At 46.9% G+C, this 23396-nt stretch overlaps 1 protein-coding gene across 1 annotated transcript in view; it reads right to left on the bottom strand.

Annotated features, from left to right (window-relative positions):
* Window positions 1–23187, bottom strand: part of EFNB2 (ephrin B2) — a 44596-nt gene extending 21409 nt beyond the window's left edge. Inside the window, exons 1-2 of the mRNA XM_060636717.3 lie at window positions 22455–23187; window positions 275–558 (exon numbers count right to left, since the gene is read on the bottom strand). Coding sequence (XP_060492700.1) covers window positions 275–558; window positions 22455–22576 — 406 coding nt within the window. The 5' untranslated portion in view covers window positions 22577–23187. The remainder of the gene's footprint in view (window positions 1–274; window positions 559–22454) is intronic.
* Window positions 23188–23396: the final 209 nt, after the last annotated feature.

Raw genomic sequence — 23396 nt, 5'->3', positions numbered from 1 at the left:
TGTTTTTGTCAGTAGAGATGCTGAGAATATTCATATATATCCATTTATTTCAATACTCTAAAAAGGCTAGGAGGTTTTTTCCTCTTTGGGTATTTATATTATCGAGTACTATGAGTATAGGGTCCCTCATTCAATTAAGGTTTCTTTAAAAATGGACAATTTTCAGCAAAGATTCTCACCAAATTATTTGCCATAATAACACTTAAAAAAATTGATACAAACCTATTTAGCTTATCCTATATTCTGTAAAATAAATGAATACAATTATACTTACATATAATGTAATAATCTCTGTTCTTCTGAAATTCTAGACCCCAGAGGTTAGGGCTGAACTCTTGAAACTTGATGGTGAATTTTACATCTTGGTCTGGTCTGGCACAGTTGAGAAGAGGGGTATTTTCCTTCTTAATAGTACATCGATCTGCTTGCTCTTTATCAACCATATAAACTTTATAATATTCATACTGGCCAACAGTTTTAGAGTCCACTTTGGGGCAAATAATATCCAACTTGTCTCCTATCTGTGGGTACAGTACCAGTCCTTGTCCAGGTAGAAATCTAAAAGCATTAAAAAGAAAAAAAAAAGCCACTGAGTTGATAAACATGAACAGTATTCACAATAATTACAATACAGCCACGCAAGGCCAGTAATTCCAAAGCATACTTTTATAAATCCACATTTGTATTCATCCAAAGTATCTTAGTGCAGATCATCACGGGATGAATGTATTTAGGAACCAAGCTTTAAAGAAAAACAGTCAAAAAGAAACCACTCTCCTTACTCCCGAGTAGGATCAGTCAACCTCCTGACACTTCTTTTTACCACCTCCTCACTTGTAATATTTCAGGACTCCTTTGTATAACTTCACAATAACTTTTCCTCGGTGGTGAGTCACACCTTCACACCTGTTTGTTATTTTTTAAACCATCGGCAGCTTTAGTTTATTGGGCATGCCACAGAAAGATGGCAGGGATTCCAGGGAACAGTGGGTGCACTCACACTCTGTTGTCCTGTTAGTTTCCATTTGCTGTTGATGTTAATTAACAGACAAGTTTCATCAAGAATGTTTCAAATTACTTATCGTAATTAGTGAGCCACTGATCAAACAATGGGGTTTTTATTACACCGAACAAAAGAACTGTCTTACAAACCCATAAAAGATAACCAGAAGTAATTCCCTCGAGTATTGATTCAGCTGCAAGATGAAGAGTCCCCAAATTACAAGGACAGCCACTACGGTCCCTGCTTCACAGACCTTTTTTTCTGCCTTGAGATGTATTTGCTCCAATTAATTCTTGGAAGCAAATCTTCAGAACTAAGATGACCGAGACAATATCCCCCTGGTGCTTACAGCTGAAAGCTTGCAGCTTCTCTCCTCTTTTCTCCCTCTTGCTTGCCATGCTGCTGAAAGATCTTTCTTAATGGGGAGTTTCTCTGAGAAGCGGACACAAGAGCTTTCTAACGAACATCCACCTACAAGTGCTAACACTAACAACACACTTAGAAACCCCATCTCGTTCCTCCCTCCAAGCAGCCAAGCCTGTAGGCTCATTAAAATACTCAAGCCCAAGAACAAAGCATCACGTCTGAATCCTTCCAATCCAACCCTTTATTTAACCAGGGAAGCCCACCAGCCATGACAATGAATGGGTCATAATTCACAGAAAGAGAGAGAGAGCGAGCGCATGCATACCTGGATGATGAGGCACCCCAATTTCAAATACACAGTGAGGATACAGGTTAGGATTTATGCTAATGAATGGTATTAATTTTTCTGAAAAGCACATGAGGTTGTTATGAAGCATCAAAGAACATAAAGAAATTGTGGTACAGATTTATATTAAAAACCAATACTCTTTATGGCAGGAAAAACGCACGCTGCACACAGTTTATCACCTTCCTCGGGAATGTGTTATTTACAATCCCGAAGAGAGTATGTGTGGTTCCTCCTCCCTTTCTTTCCCCCAGACTCCTTTAGCAAGGACATGGCATTCACAGAAAGAGAGAAAGAAAGAGAATCTAACAAAATCTTTCTCAAAATGAGTATTTTTTAGAACAATGACAAACTTCAAACCACCATGTGTGCACCTTGAAGAATTTCTACAACTTCTGACAAATGAGGGTCACCACTAGTCAAGAGCCTCTCTGTGACTTTTTTGGCCATTTGTACGGTTTTCTGGGAAGATGCTTTGAAAATTCAAGTCCCAGGCTATTGCCCCCGCCTCCTAAGTGCCAGTGTGCTCTCTTCTCGGCAATTCTGTCTTTCTCGTGGGTAAAACACAACTCTGGGTTCTGGGGGGCGGACTGAAGGGCTGAACCAGAATTTACTCCTGCCCCTCACAGCGATTCTCATGTGTTCTTGTGGTCACGCAGTGGGGGCAGGATGCCTGGCAGTCGGTACGGTACGAACGAAATGTGCTCGCCTTCCTGACACATCCTTTTCCTCCTCTTTTATTCCTTGACCTTCTTAGGAAATATTCTCTGCGTCCAAGAACCAGGGGCCAATTCCTGCCTGGGGGTGCCCACCGCACTCCAAACTTTTTCTGTCCTAGGTCTGCTCCTCGGGGAGCTGGCAGAGAGAGAGAGAGCAGCACATGTTAGCTGTGTTAGAAGTATTCCTAAACCACAGCTAAGGCCTGCAGCCTGCAGGCCTGGGTCTGCCTCCTCTCAAAGCACTGGTCTTCACCATCAGCTGTGACCTGGGACCATCTCCCCAGGGACTCACCCGGGCTTTAGAGACCAGGATCCTTCTCGGCCAGATGGACCCACCTTCTTGTGCATCCAGTCAATTACCTCAAGGAAATGTGTTGGCTCTGCCCCCTCCCCCCCAGCCTCGGATCACGGCCACTTATCAGAACTTGCCCGCATCACACCCCGTATGTCACTAAGCTCTCTCTTCATTCAAAATGCTCCCTAGATTGTGTATCCTTCATGAGAGGGCTTTTTTTTTTTTTTTTTTTTTTTTTCCTGGCTTCACTAAAGAATCACTGCAGATTTCCTCCCCACCATGTAAGTAACTGCTTATGATGGTCTCTTCACACTCCCCAAACGCGAGTTCCAGCTTGGGCTGTGGCTGACAGGCCGAGGCCACGAACCTATGACACACAGGTCGGTCTGGCTGTGAGGACCAGCATGTTTTAGACTGTATTCTCAGAAGGCACAAATCACCTAGAAACTGGAAACTGTCAGTGATGAGGGAGTGACGTACGGGGAGGGTTAAGCCATGGGATGGCCTGGCAAAATGAAAGAGAAGGGCAGAAATCTCGAATTTCAATAAGCCTATCTGATATGCTCATAAAAACTAAATCCCGATGAAGCACCCTATTGCAAACACTTTGCAAAGTGTCTGTTTGCTTTTCAGAACACACTGTGGCAAAAAGTAAGGCGACGATTTGATCCTTTTCCCTTTCAAGAATCCCTTAAACGAAAAAAAAAAAAAAAAAAAGAATCCCTTAAAGAAAAAAAAAAAAGAATCCTTTAAAGGCCCAGCACTTCAGTGTTTTAAAGGTATACTTATTATATACACACACACACACACACACATAATATATATTTGCACGTAAACTGGTTTATATAACATGATTTATATATAATATAGTGTATGTGACATAAAAATATATAATGTATATAAATACACGCATACATATAAACTGGTTAGCACACCAGTCATCCAACTGATGAGACTATGGTTTCTCAGCGGAAACTGAGAGCCTGAATCATACATTTCTTGCCTACATTACCCACTGCGCACCGTCAAACCCCAGAAGCTCCTTTGCTTCCCAGGAACCCTCAGTTTCTAAGGCAACACGAGAGCAAAAAGAGAGTCAAGTGAGTGTAACAACTAAAGCAACCTATTTTGTGCCAGATGCGCCGAGCGACAAAAGTGTAAGGCTCTCCTCACCAGCAGGGCACAGTCTAGCTCCCTGAGGGCAGGCAGGTCCCGTGTGTCTGAATACTGAATGCCCGAGGGCCACATATGGTAAATGCTCAATAAATTATGTATTCATCGACAAAATACGTAAGAACTAGTGGAAGCTAAGAAAATGCACAAAGAAGTTCAAGTCCAATTACGTGCCATTGTCTATTTGTGGATCACAGGCATGGAAGAATTCTGTAGACAGGACCCCCGGGTGTTGGGACAGGGATGGACTGAGATGAGAGCAGGGATGGGATTTCCAAGACCTCATTCCAGGCCTGGCGGTCTTTCTGGAGAGCACGGAGCAGTGCAGACCGAGCTTGTGATCCATTCTTTCTGGGAGGATCTGTCAGCATGGCAGTCTTGTACAATCCCTTCCCATCTAAAATGCAGGGCACTTAGCCCCTCCAGAGTCACTAACAACAAAAACACCGCTGCTTTGGAGAACTTATTCTCGGCTACGCACCGATCAAAGCCCTTTACATCACATTATCTTCATTTAGTCACTGCACACGTACATGACATGCCAAACAGATGAAGACTTGCTGTGCCAAACACGCGACACGACAGGAAAAGCCCCCTTCCTTTGCACACTTTTCAGTTCTCGCTGCATCACATTACAGCATAAATCTGGTTTTGCGAGCCGCAAGTTTTTCTAAATTGAGGTTTGCATAGATAAGCCACGAGGCTAAGCAAAATGAAGAGAGAGTCAACGGGACACACAGGCTTGCAAGTGCCACGTGGGGCCTAACTCCAGGCCAGGCATGTGCCTGAAGCCTGTTCCAGATGTGGTCAGCTGAGACCACGGCTCACAAAGGCGGCCATCTGGTAACCCTACCTGGCCCAGGAGGCTGTGAGCAAACAGGTGGGGAAGAAACCGACCAACTCTATGAAATTTGTGTTTTGATTAGAATGCCACGGACGGTCTCCTGACAATTCATGAGAATCCAAAATGTAAATGAAAACAAAATGGGGTGAATTTCTTAATACCACTTTTGAATGGAAAACAATGCGTCCCATGTGTTAACATCAAGTCGGTAACCGTAGAGTTCTGCTTTTGAAGCTGGGTCATTTATATTTGGATTTTACTACCTCAAGATTGCTGAGAGACCTTAATAATAAGTCAGACTACACAGCATAAACAATGCCCTGAATATTTCATAATATTTAGTAATACATTTCTCCTATTTTGACTTAGGAAGTGTTCAAAAAAACCCACAGAACGATGGGGTGGCAATGGGCTAATTTCAAATCACTAACCTGGCTCTCCACGGTGGGGATCAGATACAGATTTTTTTTGTGTGTGATGAAATAACCTTTACCTTCTAACCAAAAGGAGCACAGAGGAAAAGCCCCAGAGGTACAAGCCATACCACACAGGGGAGGCGGTTTTTATTAAACTATACGCAAACAAAAGTAGGTATAGGTGTCACTTAATAAAGTCTGCCTATCTCTAATCCCAAACAGAAAACAAAGACCTACAGGGCTTCGTGTCCTAGATAGGACAGAGACGGCTCTCTCTCTGAGCCAGGCTACTCTTCTTGTTGGGAAGGAGAAGTCACATCTCCTGTCCATCAGGAGACCTGGGGCTCAGGGCTGCTTCCTGGAGTGGCGCAGGCTGGGCGTGTCAGTGGAGGGTTCCCCAGAAGGCTCTAAGAGGGGAAGGCTGGGCATAAACAGGCAGCTTCCATGGTTTTCCCCAGTGAGTCATTTCCAAGCAAGACAATAGACGTGATGGCTTTGAATCAAATATAGAGACAATAACGGAATAAAACAGAAACCCTACATAGGGTTTCCAAAGTTAAGCTGCATGAAATGAAAAGGTCTGATAGCAGAATGTTTTTTATCTTCTGATTACCTATCAAATGTAATCCAAGTTTTTTTTTTTTTTTTTAAAGTTATTCAGCAAACCAGACTCTAGTATTTCCCATAGGGAATACTTTGAATCAATCTAATAACTGAAATTAGACATTAATATTTAGTAATCTAAATTAGATCTCTAATAATCTAAATTAGACATTTCAAGTTCATATTCATTATTGTAGAAACTATTTATAATACAGCTCTCATGTGACATGATATTCCTTAATGTATTAATAATCCACACTGGGGGCACCTGGGTGGCTCAGTCAGTTAAGCGTCTGACTTCAGTTCAGGTCATGATCTCACGGTTTGTGAGTTCAAGCCCCATGTCAGGCTCTGTGCTAACAGCTCAGAGCCTGAAGCCTGCTTCAAATTCTGTGCCTCCCTCTCTCTCTCTCAAAAATAAATAAAATGTAAGAAAAAAAATGTATTAATCCCACACTAGGTATCCATGCTTAAAAAACCAGAACAACAAACAAAACAACAAACAAACACCCCAAGCATAATACATTTGAAGTATAAACCAGCTATTTCAGAGTTCAAGGGTCACAACATGCAATTTTCTCTGACAGACCAGAACATCACACGTGTGACCTCAAGTCTGGATTCTTCTGTTGACTCCTGTTATGTTACCAGGACTCAGAGGTGCCTGGGAAATAATCGGATGGAGGCAGGGGGCACCCCATCAACTTCAAACCCTGGCCAGATGGAATGCAAGGATCCATGGGAAGCCAGGAGCGGAGATACTTAGGGATAGCTGTGTCGGGGAACCACAACTGCACCCCTAACCCCACGACAAATGCCCCATTTCCTCCCCTATCTGGTCCCGTATTTGTCCCTGACCATGACACCCACACCTCAGGACAAACATTCAATGACTTCCTACACTTTTCTTTGGAGTTGCTCACCCAAAATGAACCTAGAAGAACGGCCAAATTGTGGGATGGCCCCTTGATGCTGCTACAAGTCTGTGAGAATCTACATGAAAATCAGAAGGTCTGGTTCTCCTGGGGGAAGCAATCCTGGGAAGGTCGACTGAAGACTATGCCAAACTGCCGTATAAACAAGGGCTACTCAGTACATGGGAGCCGAATGCAAAAGTACCACGCTGACACTGAATAACAGAGATCAGAAGAAGATGTAGACAGGACTGACCAGTTTCTGTGTCCAAATAACTGGGTCGGGCAAACCCCCTCCAGCCAGACACGATGACAGCGCTTCTAATGTAAAAAAGTCTCAGTCCGGGTCCAGAGCCATTTGTATTTGCTACTATGTACCTAAGAATCTATTTAAACATCTGATCTTTGTGCATAAGTAGGGCAGGTATCATCCACCTGAGAACAGGAACCCTGTCAAATCCTGCCAATGGGCAAACTGGGGAGACTGGGGACCCACCCATGATGTGCTTGCTACCTAAGGAGCACGCGACTGAGCGAAATAAGATTCATAAATGAACAGAGGTTACTTTTTTTCACGGAGGACTGATCTTTCCTTTCGTTTCAAAGTTGTGAGTATATGGTCGCGGCCAATTTCAGCTGCAAACATGCACGCTTACACAACGTGCCTTACGCCATTCTGCTTACTCTGCTGACGACACAGAAAACATACACCGATGATCCAACTGAGGGCCTTTACCTGAGACTGCTTTGAGCTACCGGGTGGTAGATTTAGGGTGATTTTCAGCTTTCTGCAGTTTTCACAATTTTCTGCAGTAAACATTAAGTGCTTTTGTGATCAGACCTGGGACATCACATTCAGTGTACAGAGAACAAACTGTAGCCTGTTCCCGATCAGTCTTTCCAAATGCTGGTTTTAAAAATAAGCACTTAAAATATTTAAAGCCTGCAGACGTTTTAACCTTTTTGGTGCACTTCCTTAGAAAGTAACTAAATAAAGTTATTATGGGGGGAAGTGTCTATTTAAGAAGTCAGTTCCTGAGTCCACAAAAGCTTAGTAGTTAGTGCACAACTAGTGTATTCACATGAATGAAAAATACGGGATGGGTATGGTTTATGCTGAATCATTGCACTGCAGAACTCTGTCAGTTGGCTAACATTTGAGGGAATCTGAGTTCCAGCTTCAGAAGCAGGTTTGGCCCAGGAGCTGGCACCAAAAATCACATCCGATCGCAGAATGGGTTTATTTGCACGCCGGAGTTCTTGATTAAGTACGCTTTGCATTTACTACATTTTGGAAAACGTGCCCTTTTCCCAGAAGATGCTCCTATTTTTAATTAAACGTCAAAGGCTGCAGAGAAAAGGAGTGGGTCTGTTTGTAAATTAGTCCCTTTTGAAATCTGAATGAGAAGGAGCCCTCTGTAGCTTGGCTGGCCCCTGGTGGGGCTTTCTGGTCACCCCTGACAAACGGCTCTGGGTTAGCCCAGGCCCACGCGTGACCCGGAACGTCACTGTGCCCTGGGGGCCTCCCACGTCCACATGGGCTATTAGAGCATGGACACAGCAGCCCGAGAAGATCCCGTTCAGAAACACTCTGCACCAGAAAATAGAAATCCTGCAGAAGCAGGACTTCAGTTCGTATGTGGATTTCATCAGCGAGCAGAATATCCTCCTGTTGTATCACTTTGTTTAACGCTAGATTGCTGCCACGGTTTAATAAGACCAGCTCTCTGAGTGCCCCGCACACAAGTGTTTCTTACAAAGGGAATAGATAAAAGCAGGGCCCATGGCAGACAGAGGCAACATGGACCTGGAGAGATACTTGGAAAAAGTTTCCTTTTTGTGGATAGCCCTTTACTGCCCCCTTTAGCACTTTCACATCAGAACAAGATTCTGCACAAACTTTCTCCGAAACCAGAGAGAGTGGGGTGTAGCTGTGGGGTGTCAGCTTTATCCAGAATTAGGTCACCAGATACCACGGCTTGGAGTAGCAGGTTAAAGGGCGAGTGCACCACGATCGTGTCAGTGGCTCTAAACCTCCAAGAAATAAGGCAGTCATTGGAGGTCTTAATTGACATTTTCTGCTTTAATTCGAAAGTGTATGGGTGCTGGGACAATGGCTTGTTTTCACAGGTGCCCCTTCTTTCACACTTTTCTCACACAAATATCATCTGCAACATGAACCTGATTTATTCAAGGAAAAGAAAAGGGGAATAAAAGCAGGCTGTACAATCTGGGACCATTAAAGTGTTATAAATCTAAGAGCTGAGTTGGGGGGGTGGTGAGGGGAGGGGTGCCTTTCAAGCTTCACACCAATGACAAGCACAATCTTTTCCAGAAAAAGAAAGATGAGAAGCAGAGAAATCGCAATGTGCTGTGAGCCGGTGGATGAGCAAACCAGTTTACCAACTTTTCAAGGTGAGGAGTGTGCCTCTTTGTCTCTGTACACGCTGGAGAAAAAGCATTCAACTAGAGTCTAAAGGAGAAGTTTTCTTTCTAAAATCCTAATATGCAAAGCCAGAGGCCTCACTCTGGCCAATGACCTCAACTGGTGCTGCTGAGTACTTTTATTTCAACTTAATCCACTTTCCTGTCGTCCTACAATTACTGTACGAGTCAAAATAATATTAAGTTTCACAGCCTGCAATGCTGCACAATTGAATGAAAACGGACTCCTTTTGATGTTAATCTTGTTTTTTATTTGTGACATAATGCTCAGACATTGGTGGCTAAAATGAATTTTATTTTAGAATGTTCAAATATTCTCATGGCTTAGGTTTCCATTCAGGAAAATAGCGCAAGTTATTTATTTAAGTTTTATCTGTCCCACTGTAATAAAAACTTCCAAGTCAGAGGCCAGTCTACAGCAAGCTGGGGTTGAAAAAGTAATCTTCGCACACTTATGATGAGCAGCGAGTACTACAGACAACTGTTGAATCACTCTGTTATACACCTGACACTAACGTAACACCATGTTAACTATACTGGAATTAAAATAAAAAACTCTATAAAAAAAGAGAAAAAGATAGCTTTGTCTCTGTAAGTCAGACACTGAGCGTGTCACTGTTTTCTTTTCCCAGGTTCACAGAGAGGAGCTGATCTCTGCAATGGAATTAAAAACAAAGATTGGCCACTTACAACAATAGCAACAAAACAATAGAGGTTTTTATTTATGGAACTGATCTAAGCTCCCCCCTTCTCTCAAAACTTTCAGAAAAGCCACCCCATGAAGTCTGTAGCTCGAGAAGGCAAAACTGGGGTGGCTGGGAGGCGCAGTGGGAAAGCAAGAGGGAAGTGAGTCACCCAGGCCAACTCTGTCCTGCTGGCTCATCCACGCTGGTCCCATTGGCGAAACAGGTATTTCAGAACCCTCAGAGGCAAGAGACGCTGCGAGCGTCTTTCCCAACTGGGATCTGTTTGCACCTGTAAGGTCTTGTTCCAAACGTGCTATTAGCAAGAGTCTATAAAGGAAGGTGGGACTCCTGCTATTTATAGGTGAGGCACCAGAAAGAAAAGTGGCTTTCACATCCATACAGAAAGAAATTCAAGGGGCATTTCCAGATGGTTCTCTGTTGTTTTAGAGAGAAGTGTGTGCATCCCCTTGCTCATCTACTTGAGTGGGAACATCACAGACATGAAAGGCACATGTAAATCACAGAAGGGAGTGGTTTGGCATTTTAAAAACTGGAAGGAATGGGATTAAGATCTCCGCGCACAGCAACATCACAGTCTAGAGTGTGGGCGTCTCTTCCTTCCATCTCTTTCTTCCCCATCATCACAGTTTTTTTTTTGTTTTTTGTTTTTTTAAATCCCAAAGAATCTTGCCTTTTTAGAAAAGCAATTCACCCATGTTTCAAGGGTGAATGAAAAACCTCTCCCGTTTGGTGGGGAAACGGCACTAAAAGAAAGAGGCACACCAAGAGGGTCCAATTCCTGCTCTTCAGGCTGGGGTGTGACCCTGAGAGTGAGCCTGTTGTGTTTACTGAGGAATGCCCGGCCCTCCACCCCATGGCCTTGCACAGAGTGGGCTGCTCAGAATGAACAGTTGGATAAGTAAGGTTTAAGAAGAGACAAAACTCGCTTCTCTCCTGATGGAAGCCTGCCAACACAGTTTACAAGGCTGTGTGCCATCGCTTTACAACCAACCACCTAAACGCCTGCCTCCTGTGCCCTTCCTTCTTCCCGGGCTCCGGAGGAGGGTCAGGGACAGGTGTGCTGGGGGCACTGGGCCGGACACAGCCCAGAGTGGGGAAGGGGGGAGGGAAGGAGGAAAGCAGGTCCCACGGCGGGCAGGTGGGTCCTGCTGACATCACACAGGAGTCAAACCTGACCGGCTGGAGACTTGCACGCAGATCCCCCCGAACGGTATTTTATGAAAATGTCCACGGCGCCCTGCTCTAACTGTGCGCAATACACTTCCTGCTCTGTCGCCACAAGCAGCTCGGATGCGGCTTCACCAAAACACAAAAGTGCACAGGAATTCAATACTCTTAAGCTATTCAAGCAGGCCGCGTGACGGAGTTAAACCGAAGGACACGGGACACGGACAAACGAGGAGGACGCCCTGGGCCCTGAACTCTGGCCTGGCTGAGACCTGTAGCCGGCTGCGGGGTCCGCAGGTGAGCAGACGCCGAGGTCAGGTCCTGGGGAAGTTGAGGAGCCTCCTTCTGGAGGCAGGAGAGGCCCAGGCTGCCTGGCTTCCTAAAACAAACTGCTCCGAACTTGCAGAACATCAAAAGCCAGATGGGATATACTGAATGGATCCACAGGCAAGAAGCCAGAATCCCAGTTTGCTGTAGAAATAGGCCTGGACTTGATTTGAGTCTTCTCAGCTCTGACAAGCTGGAAGCTGGCCCGGGTCCCAAAATCCAAAATAAAATGGCATTTAATTGTGACTAGACTCTAAAAAAGATGTCATCCTATCTCCTTAGCCTGACACACACCCGCGGCACCTTACCAAATGCAGCCCTCCTCGGGAAGCCGACCTCTTCTCCCAGCAAAGAAATGATCAAATATTTAAAATTTTTAAAAGGAAATGTTAATAGTCAAAGGAATAGTACTCGATAAATGCATTAATATTACATACTTTCATAACGGTCTAGTTTCCATTGGGTAGGACTTTGTTATCAAAGATTCAAAGGATCCATTTAGAATTGTAATAGCCATCATGGGAAAGGTTATAAATCAAGATCGACATGGAAAGGATTATACCTCAAACTTTTTTTTTTTTTTTAAACCCACCATGCATGCACTGTTTTTGGTACACATAGGCTTAATTTAGTTACACGATTTCTAATTACTCCATGCCATCACATGAGAGAGAGAGAGAGAGAGAGAGGCAGAGAATTAAGAGAAAGGGTCCCGGAACCAGAGGAATCAGGTTCAAACGCAGACAGTACCACTTATTAGCCATATGACTTTGGGTGAGTTAATTAATGTGCCTTGGTTTCCCCACCGATATCACAGGAGTCATCAAAGCACCTCCCTCAGACAGCTACTGTGAAGGTTTAATGAGTCAGTATTTGTCAGCTGTTGGAGTAGCATCTGGCACATGGAAGGAGCTCTGTACCACTGTGGTTAACAACAACTGTGTCCACCAGGTGAGTAGGTTTCTAAAGAAGTAACATGTAACATTAATGCAAAAAATGCTACTCTTCTGCCCATCCCTACAGGTTGCATTCACGTATGTGTTCAACAACACAATCTCTTACTCCATCCTGTACTAGGATCCACAAAGCGGATTCAGCCCAGGCTCTGCTCAGTCCATGGTGGAGAAACTGATTTCTTCAGTGTTATAAATGTTACAACAAAGCATCAGGGGTGGGGTTGGGGAAGAGAGGAGAGAGCGCCTACTTTATGGTAAAGAGGAAATAACGTGCTTCATATAACAAAAAAGTCTTAAAGAGTGAGTAGAAGTCTGGCAGGTGAACCCAATACAACACAACAAACCTTGAAAGGTGAACATGGCATTTTGTAATCTTTATTCACATGTCATTTTTACGTATTCTGCATTTGTATACGGTAGGCAAAGTAAACCATAGCCAGGCACACAGATATTCAATTAGTTTTTATTAACAATAGTTGACATTTATGGCTTCATTGTGCCAAGCACAGAGCTAAGCTCTTTTAATCCTGACCACAATTTTATTACTCTTTTTATTCCACACTATTAGATTACCGCCTCCATTTTAGAGACGGGACACGGAGGTTACTCCCCTAGTTACACAGTAAAAAAACAGCTGCACTGGGACCGGCCCCAAACAAGCCAGATTCCGAAGCATGTACTCTTAGCTCTTAACTCGGTGAAAACAGCACTTGCCTGGTTGTCTTTGCTAAATCAAATCGCCCGACCTTTCCGTTACCATCACATGCGTCTTGAACCAGGAGGCACTGCTAATTGTCCTATTAGGAAAGGTAGCTGAAATCACTGTTGGCATCCCCCCATTTGCCTCATTTGTAGGGTCCGTCTTTGAGCTACACTCACATGTATGAAGTGCTGTGGATGCTCATGGATGTACCCTTCACGGACACACACACACTCTGAGCTGTGGTGTTACTGCTCTGACTTGCTTCCTGCGTATTTCAGAGACCTCCTGGGATGACACCTCCACCACGGCTTCCCTCTCCTTGCCTCAGAATTTAAGTCTCTTGAGGGTAGAGACAGTCCTTTCTCTCATCAGTAACGGGGCCTCAGAGTTAACAAATGCCTGTTGACCACATCAATGCTTTATCCACTGGGGATGACCAAGATGATCCCTATGGCCTCCAGCAAGGCAAGGACCACAGGTTTCTTCGAAGATTCCAAAACAACCTTAGAAAATGATGAGCTAATGTTGAGCTGTTTCCAAAAAAAAAAAAAAAAAAAAAAAAAGGTGATTGAGGGCAGTGGTTCTCAAGGTGTGGTCTCAGTGGCATCAGCATCAGCTGAGAGCTGGTAAGAAATGTAAATTTCAAGCCCTGCCCAGACCTTGGGAAGGTAGAACTCCCGGGGGTGGGGTCCAGCAAAACCCTGTTTTAACAAGCCCTCCAGGTGACTGTGTGCCCTCAAGTTCTAGGGCCGCTGCTCTGGAGGGTAGATCTCTAGTAATAGGTGCCATTTCAACACAACACGAGCAGCCATAAACACACATCTGGGTTGTGTCTGGCCATCGGACTAATTCTTATTGGATGTCACCGCTAGCTAGTAGTAGTTGGGGGGGGGACTGCCAAAATGAAACAGCTCTTGTCCCCACCTCTTAGGGATAGAGAGGGCCCTAACGGGGATTAAGGCTTGCAGTATGAATCATGACAGCACAGTGTATAAGGTTTTCTATACCCTAGTTATTTAACTAAAGTGCTGTGGGATTATGGAGAGAAGATTTAAAGAAATTATGTCTGATCTGTCATAAAGAGGGCACTCATCTAGGGGAATCTGTAAGCTCTATTAGACAGTCCATTATAACGAAGATCCATCTATAGGAAGGAAGATCCTTCCTATAGACAAGGGGAATTCAGGGCTAACAAGAGCTTGTTTTTATCTAAGATGTACCCCCAATTTAGTTCTGGTAGTTAGATAAAAACTGGCATTTTCTAACTTCTTTGGCAGGGAAGTTACATTCTGAGCTGGCCCTGAACACGACCGGCCTGGGCCCACTCATTCGTAAGACAGTTGTGACTCAAGGCAAAGGTTTCAGGCCACTGTGAGCCAGCTCAACTAGTGGAAAGAGCAAAGGACCATGATTCAGAGGCATTTCATCAGGTGGTGGAACCACGCTGTGCCTCAGGTCACCCGTGGAACCATACAGACTGCAGAGGAGCTGGAAACTCTGATACGCCAGAGGTGAGGCGTCCTGAAGGGAGTGTGGCTGGGGAGTAATAGAGTGGGCAGACAGCAGGGTGTTGCACCTGACACACACACACACACACACACACACGGGCATTGTATTACAAGCACACACCCCATAAGTACCACCCAAGCCAAAGGCCCATCCGCCATCACTTTCCTCCAATACAAACACGTTGCCTCTACTGGTGTCAACAATTAAGAGTGGCACTCATTATTCTGGGGTGACATGGGAGGAATCCGTACACTCTCAGCAAGTACTGGAAGATCTCTACAAGGACTGGAATTAAAACTGGACGTAAATGAGCTTACATTGGGAAAATAAACTGGACCATTGCATGGTTTCACACAGAAAGCACGAAGCCTCAATAGCACTGGAGAAACCAGAGCTTTCAAAGCAAAGCACGTCACCCGTGGTTCATTCCGAGCGTCCTGAATGTCTGCCCGCCACTGAGCTCTTGGAACCTTTACCTATCCGTGCTTTTAGAGAAAGAACATAGTAAACTATTAATACTTCACTGCAGCCATTTCCCCCTTCATATTCTGGGTAGAGAATTACTAAGGGCTTGTTTTTCCTTAATGGAGTGTTCTCCTACCAGTTTTTTTTTTTCCTTTTTTAATTCAGCAGGCACGCACTCACCAGCCACAAAATGCTTTGAACTAGAATTACACGTTTGAGTTTATACAGGAAAAAGGAAAATAAAGAGGCCCTGCCAATTCTCTGCAGGAGCAGCAGGAAGAGGTTCACCTGGCACTCAGCGTGCGTGGAAAACGTGTCATAACTGATCACCTCCTTTTTTTCACCGGCACACCAGATCCAACCATCCTTATCTCTAGGATTGCTGAAATACGCTCATGCAGGTAGAAGGAGCGGCCTGAACGCACCACATGTCGGTCAGCGGACAGAGGCAGGGCTCCCCGGTTCCATGTAATCACTTTAACCCCCGTTCCTAGCAGAAAGCCCGAGGCCAGGGCAATTCAGCTTCTCCTTTTGTCATTTGCCTGCCATAAATATGCACCAGTCTGCATATGAAAAGCTGAAGGAGGCCGCAAGCTTGCTGGACATTTATCATGCTCTGTTCCCTGTTAACAAGCAAATACTTTAGCTGAATGGGCCATTAGCAATCATTGTCAAACGTAGAATGCAAGGTGCTTGGATGTGACCAGCTTGTAAATTAGGGGGTGTCCCTTCTCTTTGGTGAATCTAGACAAGTGCAAAGGATCTTTTGATATAGATTACTGAATTAGACTGGAAAGGAAGGTAAAGTCCGCAGGCACTGGACCTGGGTGAGTGCAGGTGCAATAATTTTTAAATTGTTTGTGACCTATGAAAGCTACATAGTAATGACCAGAACAAACAGGCGACAAATCCCAGCGCCAAGCAGAGGGTCGGGTCGGCTGAGCATTAGGAACCAAATCAACCCAATGGGTCTGGAATAGAGTATTTAAGATTTGATGCAGATCTCAGACGCTCACAGGAGGAGTTAGTCTAGAAGGACCCCATGTTGCTGTTAAAGGGAACAGCATGGAACCCTCTTCATCCACTCCATCAAGAAAGGCACTGGGGGTGTTTGTAGCTTTGGGTTGTCAACGTCTTAAGGGTTCAGACTCTCCTAAAGAAATGCTGAGACTCTTCTAAAATGCCAAACAGGAGGCAATAAAGCAAATATTTCCTCTCTGGCCCGACCCGACTGGCGGATGTCACTCCCCTTGTAACCCAATCATGGTTTTGTGTTTTGTTTAAGGACTAAAATAAAGTGTGGAAGGCAAAAACAAAAGTCCAGTTTACTCCCAAGATTGTTCAAGACAGAAGGCAGTAAGACCCTACAGCACAGCGGTTCTTTTTGCATTTGTTTTTAACTTTCAAGCGGAGCAGCGCTAACACTTTACAATCCTATCCTTAGGTGAAGGGCAACCATCCCATTCAACTCTAAGGTGAAAACTCACATCCATGAGTAAAACATCCTCTAGATAGAGCCCATTGGTTTGGTCCTATTGGATTACTGCTGATTTGAATGAAAACGCCCCCCACCCTGGTACTTATTGTATTACATATTCTTTTCCAGGGTGGGAAGGACCAACCTTGGAGGTGAGCTCTCTGGCTGAGGGAGAGGGACAATATGGAAAGTTTACCTTTGCTTCTCCCATGCAGGGGGATGTGGCACCGGGTCTGAAACATGGCTACAATCCAAAGGTCTCCCTTTCTTTGCGGGTAGCGCCAGCCTTACCTTCCCCTCTGGTTTCTGAGCCTTCCCAGCATGGCCCTGCCTCAAGCCCAAACAGATGTAGGCAAGGACCGCCAAGGGCAGTTAATCCTACAGAATGGCCGCCGCTGTCAGGCCAGGAGTTAAAAGGGAAAATCTTGCAGGCTTTCACCGCGGCGCTGATCCGAAGTTTTAATCAGCCCCATATCTCAACCGCTAGGAAAAAGGGCGGCCAATGAAATCTACCTTGGCCATATTATCCACCATCAATGAGCAAGAACTGAGCAGCTTTTCTTTGCTGCTTGAACCATCCCGGGCCACAAGTAGGGCTTTCATACTTTCTAATCCGAGTTTCCAAGTCTGTGTGGTTCTCACATAATAGCCAACAGCCTGGAGCAAGGGCCTGCGCTTCGACACCCTTTTCAGGGACGTGTCATTTCCAACATCAAGCTAATCTATATGTTGCCATGGCTTCACCCTTTATCTGCCTTTACATCTTATGAACTGCATGGATTTACCACATTATTTTTATCTGAAAGACAGAAAATGGTGGTTTTATTGCCATACAATCAGATTACTGCCGCTGGTTTCTCTATGCCTTTTTACCATACTTCAATCAAAAGGGATCAGTTTCTTTATACTCTGCCCTTGATTTACATTACATCTGTAAAGACCTAGTCTGGGTTGTAATCCCCTTATTAACTATGACCAGGGTTGATTTGCCTAAAAATAAAAGCAAATTGTGTCAGACCCTTTCACTTTGTTTTTGATTCGGAACTACAAAATGGATTACTGAAGAAATCTTCAGAGTTCACACGGCTAGCATAGCACTGAATTTAAAACAAGAATTAAACAAGTTAAACAGGGGGCCGTGTCAACGGTTTACATTTTCCATCATGGGAGAAGGACTGAGTTCCTTATGTCTTTGTATTCTCTGGCTTTACAGAGACAATGAAGCCACAGGAGTTTTCCCAAGCTGTTCGGAACACTGTCCCCTTCGCCATCCTTCTCTTCGCTTTTCTTCTATCCCTCTCCCAGCCCCATTCTAATCCCATCCCTAAAAAAAAAAAAAAAAAAAAGGTTGGGGAGGGGGGAGCTCTTCCCTGAAAGAGCTAATTCCTGCCTAGAAGCTTATAGCTCTATGGGTTCTGCATATTTTAATCAAAATATTTTAAACAGTTGAACACTCCTATTTAAGGCTCTCCTCCACTGCACAAAGGCTGAGCTCATAAGCAAATCTATGTAGATGTATGATAAGTGACCTGAAAAACAGGCCCTTTATGTCAGCAGCCAACGAAAGCAGAGATTAGACAGACAGAAGTGCCATTTTCATCACTATTTTTCTTACAAGAGCCCTGCTTTTTGTCTACTTTGTGAAGGAACGGTTTAAGAATAAAGTTCTCATAAGACGGTAAAGAAATATCCTTCCTACAACAACAACAACAACAACAAAAATATCCTTTTTTGCCGAGGGTCCACAGTCTGTATTTCCTTTCCCTGCCACTCCCATTCCTATGACGCATGGCTGCAGTCACGCTGGGATCTCAGATCGTCCCCATTAGGCAGACGCTCTGGGAAACATCACACTAAGGTAGATGTCACCCTCAGCCTCCTGCGAGCCACCCAAAGCGTTTCAGGGGAAGGTAAGGCGGCAGGGATTGACTTGCACCCGCTGCTGCAGTGTCCCTCTGAGGATAATTACTGTACTGATCCACCAAGCAAAGGATTTCTCTCAGGAAATTTACAGACAAGAGGTTTTACAATAAGTAATCGAAATGCACCGATGACTCTTCAGCCAACTCCACATGGAGAAACCATGCCCATCTATAGTTTTCAGCTGGTCCGGGGCATGGTGGCTAATCCACCTGTCCTTCTCCTTCTGCCCAGGACTCAGAAACGTTCGGGAAATTTGCAGTCATTTGCATTTCTTTACATCCATAGGACAAGTGTCAACAGCTACGCTTTGTGAAAGATTTAGAACCGAGTGCTTAACAAATCATCTTAACCTCCAGCTCCCGTTTCTGAGGCTTGAAGCTGTAATTGGCGAGGTTAAAAAGTGCAGTCCCTAGACACACGATTCCCAAATAAATTCTCTTCTCGCCTGAAAAGGAGGCGACCAGGCATGTGGTGAGATATCGCTTTAGCTCCGTCTTTGTGCTCGCCCTGGCTCAGTTGTCCTGTGGAACAACGACAGTCCATTACCTATAGTTTATCATCCTGACAAAACGTGAGGAATGTGGATGGTAAAGCACTAACAATTTCACCCCTGGTGTTTTGTGCTTTTTTCTCTCTCTATATTAAAACCGACAAGATTAACCCAAACGCAAACTGTGGAGCATAGTTCAAGGGGCTATTCAATCCGTGTTGAATGTGCATTTGTTTATCTACAAAAATAAGAATTTCAGACACAATGGAAGGCAGGCTGGCTTATATATGGTATTGAATGGACTGTTTAAACAGCACTATCCTTTGTAGTTTATTTTACCAATCTCTGACAGGTCCGTATTTATTCAGAGCCTGACTGTGGTGGGGCCCACGTATCATAGGTTATCTGGATATTATCCAACCATTCTTTTGTATCAAGTCAATCAATACCAGGAATTCAGCATTCTGCAGGGAAAAATGACATGGGAAAAGAAAAATGCTTTGCTAACTAACCAGTATATGGTGCACAGGGAACAGTCCCCCTAGCCAAAAGAAATTAACGCTCGGCTGAAATCTTCAACAAAGTCAGTGCAATTCATTGTAGAATACCACACCAATACAGCCTTGCCTCTGACGTGGGCATCCTTTTAGAAGAGGCAACTATTTGATTCTGGCAAAAACATCACGCTCCTTAAAGCTGTTCTGCTGAAATGTTAATTGGGAATGAAAGCTAGGCTTTGCTATTCTCTGCCGAGTTGGGGTGGGGGGTGGGGGTGGCGGAGACGCTGAAACAACCTGATGGGCAAAAACTGAGGCAAGCCGACCAGTGCCTGTGCATGAGATGTGGGTGACCCACCTCGCAGGGCCGCCGCTAATGTTTCAGCATACAGAACTTCTTTTGATTGCTGTATAAACTCTCGGGGATGGGAGCAGCAGACAGTGTGATTCAAGGAGTTATGGAGAGAGTGAACTTACAAAGGATTTTCTGGACCCTGCATCCAAACAGCTGCTCACGCTCCCTATGTCGACCACCTGCTAAAAAAGCTGACCTCCGAATGAAACAAATCTAATTACTGATGGCTGCTTCATTACAAATGAATTGTTCCACAGTTCATACGAACTGATGTGAAACTTCCATGCATTTGATTACCTTCCTGCCACATTGCATCTACTGACTGAAACTTTTCCCTGGAAATAAATACGCAACTTCCCCAAATAAAGCAACCCCTTGGCACGAGGGGTTTTTATTCATTCTCCAACTGAGAAAAGGCTCTTTCATATCATTCCTCCAGGAAGAAATCTTTCTGACCTCTCGAGCTAGCATTCACAGTTGCATACTTTCTTAAGTAGACCTTTTCCAGGGACAAATTATCCAGTCCTCCAGGCAAGGCATTATCATGACAATTTTAAAAGAAATTCTACTCTTAAGGACCGGAGCCGTCATAGCCAACAGAAACCTCATCAGGGCAGGGAGGCAGGCTTCTCCAAAATGCAGGCCTCCAGCAGGTCTCCACATCTGTGGCCAAAGCACAGAAAAACAGTAATCCTTATCATCCGGATGGTGAGTAAAATACCAGTCGCCTGCCCCCACCCCAAATACAGCAGGAAAAGAAGATATTGATGTCCATGGTGGGAATAATCATGGTTCTACATTTTTTTCCAAGAAGGTTATTTCTAATCTTCCTCCGGGATACACACCAAGGAGTAAACACGGAGACACATAGACACTGAGCTGAGCAATGGACGGCTTAATGGGAGTTTCTTCCGACGAGATTTAAATGTAAATATTAAATCCTGGTGGAGGGGAGCGGGGGAGGGGAAGCAGCCTCCCCAAACAATCCGTCAGTGAAAGTGCAAAGTGGAGGGGAGCAGACAGCCCGGGGGAAGAGGTGAGGGCTGGCGCCGGCAGCATTGCGCGTGGAAGAGTGACCTCTGTAGGCGCAAAGCGAACACTGTCTGGCCTCTTCCCTGCTCGCCCAGCCCAGGCTCCCGGACCGCCTGGCCCGGACGCCGGCTGCTGCACGCGGGGCTGAGCCCGGCGCCTCCCCGCACCACCCGCTGCCTCACCACTCCGGATCTGCGCTAAGATGTCACCGCGACTACTTTCTCAACAAATACAAATCTTATGTTAAGGGAAAACAGCAGTCCCTACAAGACCAGGCGGATGGGAGGGGACCGCACGGAGTAACTTTTAACGGGGAGCAGTGTTGCAAAGTGCCATCTAGCATCATGCAAGAATGTGTTTAATCCGATTTATCGCTGTGACGTTTCTTGCCTTTGTAATGGGGAACTCTTGGTAAACATGTTGGCAGATTTGAAAGTTATCACTTTTAAAAGAGTGGATGCAATTCTTTAATTAAAATGTGGTTTGTAAATCAATCCCTCTTCTCTTTACTCCTAAACCCATGGCCAACTTGCCTGTCTTCAATTAGGCCATTGGTTTTCCTTCTGATCTCAAAGGCTTACTCCAGGAACCGGCCAATGTTTCCACACTTTCCCCAAGTTTCCCAAGGCTAAAATCCCATGATTCTGTAAGACATTTCTGGATCTGATTCGAAATGTATCCCAAGGAGGAGTTAATACGCAGAACTGAATGTACAGGTAACTAATTAGGAGTCACCGCCGGGTATATTTAGGGAAGAATCGCCTTTTCTAAATTCTAAATGTGTCGTATGCTGGTAGCTCCCACTGAAAGTTAATCTTCACGAGGCCTAGCTTTCTCCTAGCTACACTGCTTGATAAAACCAAGTCGGATCCAAGGACCCCATTTCTACACAGGCTTCCCAAGCGCCAAGGCTTCAGGGGCCGTGTCGACTGGGCAGGGCCTTAAGCTTTTGCAGAAAGCGCCCTTCAAATCAAGTCAACTAACAGGACCGCGCAGAGTTCGGGGCCACTGGTTTAGCAACGGAGGGAGAAGCCGACGTGCAGAGAGCTCTCCGGGAGAAGCCTAAGGCCCGTCTCCCCGGCGGGGAGGAGAGGGCTTGCCGCCCGATTTCTCCGGTAGAGCTGGCGAGCTCCCCGCGCACCCTCGGGCAGGCGGCGGGGGGCCGAGGCGCGCGGGCTCCGGGGCGCAGAGGGCGGCGGGGGGCCGCAGGCTCCGTCCCCGGGGGCGCGCTCCTCTGGCCCGGGCTCATCGCCGCCGCCCGCCTGCGGGGATCTGACCGCGCTCCGGCGCTCCTGGAGAGCGCAGCATCCCCTCCTCTCCCCGCAGCCCGCCAGCGCCTGCGCGCCGGCCAGCCCGGTTTGTGGCCATGTTCTCCGTCCTCGAAAAGAAGTGAGGGTCAGGTACCGCCATCGGATACTTTCCCGGACGTGACAGCCTAGCCGCCGAGGGCTTTTTAGCACCCCCCCACCCCGGGAGCTCATGGGGGAAGGAAGGCGGGGAGGGCGCCCCTTAGAACCAGAGCTCCGGCTGGAAAGCCGAATGAAGAGTTCCACCAAGTAAAATGTGGCGAGGGTGGGGGCCAGGGAACTTGGGGTGCGGGGAACCGGGGTTCCAGACACAGGCTCCGAGGCTCCGCGGCTCAGCCCTTCCTCCCGCCCGGAACGGCGCAACGCGGCGAACCCCCAGGCGGGGACCGAGGGAGGAATCGCGGACGCCACTTACTTGGAGTTCGAGGAATTCCAATAGATGGGCTCTAAAACTATCGACCTGGAAATGGCAGTTCTGCATAAAACCATCAAAACTCCCCAGCAGTACTTCCACACGGAGTCCCTCCTCGCGGCCATGGCCAAGCCGCTCCCAGCTCCGCGCACTCCGGACGACGGAGGGAATGGGCGCAGGCCGGAGCCCCAATCCTCGGGGCACACAAGGGGGAGACGGCAGGCAGCTCCGGGGCGCGCCGAGCAGCTCCAGGCGTCGCCGAGGTCGGGGGGCGCTCCGCTCGGGGCCCTCAGGGCGCGGGGCGGGAGCGCACGCGCGGGGCGCGGCGGCGCGGCGGGCTCGGGGCTCCGGGGCGCCGCGCCGGACGCAGCTCGGACGGCAGGCTCCCGTGTGGCTCCAGGGTGCCGGGCGCGGGGCGGCAGGGAGGGCGCGCGGCCGGGACACAAAGGCGGAGAGACGACTCGCGCTGGCGGCGGACGCTGCGCTCCGAGCGGGCCGCCTCGCACTATAGATCCAGGGGGGTGGGCAGCGGCCCGAGCGCGAGGGCGCCGCGTCGGCGCGGTTCCATGTCCCGGAGCGCGGAGCGGCGAGAGGCGCCTGCGGGCGCGCGGGAGCCTCCTCGGTCTTCGCGGCTCCGGCCCGCGGAGCAAGCAGGAGGGCCTCGGTCCCCGCCGCGGGCGCCGGACGCGCGCGGGCCTTTGTGTGCGGGGAGGGCGCCGGGACCGCTGTGCGCGCGGCTCCTAGCTCTCGCCGGCGCCGCCGTCCCCGCCGAGGAGAGTCAGCGCGGCCGGCGCGCTGTCAGAGCACTATAAACGCGGGGCCCCGCCCCACGCCGCGCAGCCCATTGGCCTGCGGCCCGGCAGCCGCGCGCCGGTTGGGCGGCCGACCCGTCCGTCATCCACCCCGCCCGACATTGGGCGCCGCGAGGCGGGGCGCCGGCTGACA

The sequence above is a fragment of the Panthera onca genome, chromosome A1 (genome assembly GCF_046562875.1).
Source record: "Panthera onca isolate mPanOnc1 chromosome A1, mPanOnc1 haplotype 2, whole genome shotgun sequence".
Lineage (NCBI taxonomy): Eukaryota > Metazoa > Chordata > Mammalia > Carnivora > Felidae > Panthera > Panthera onca.
The sequence above is the reverse complement of the archived record's forward strand: the minus strand, read 5'-3'. Positions and strand labels throughout refer to the sequence as shown.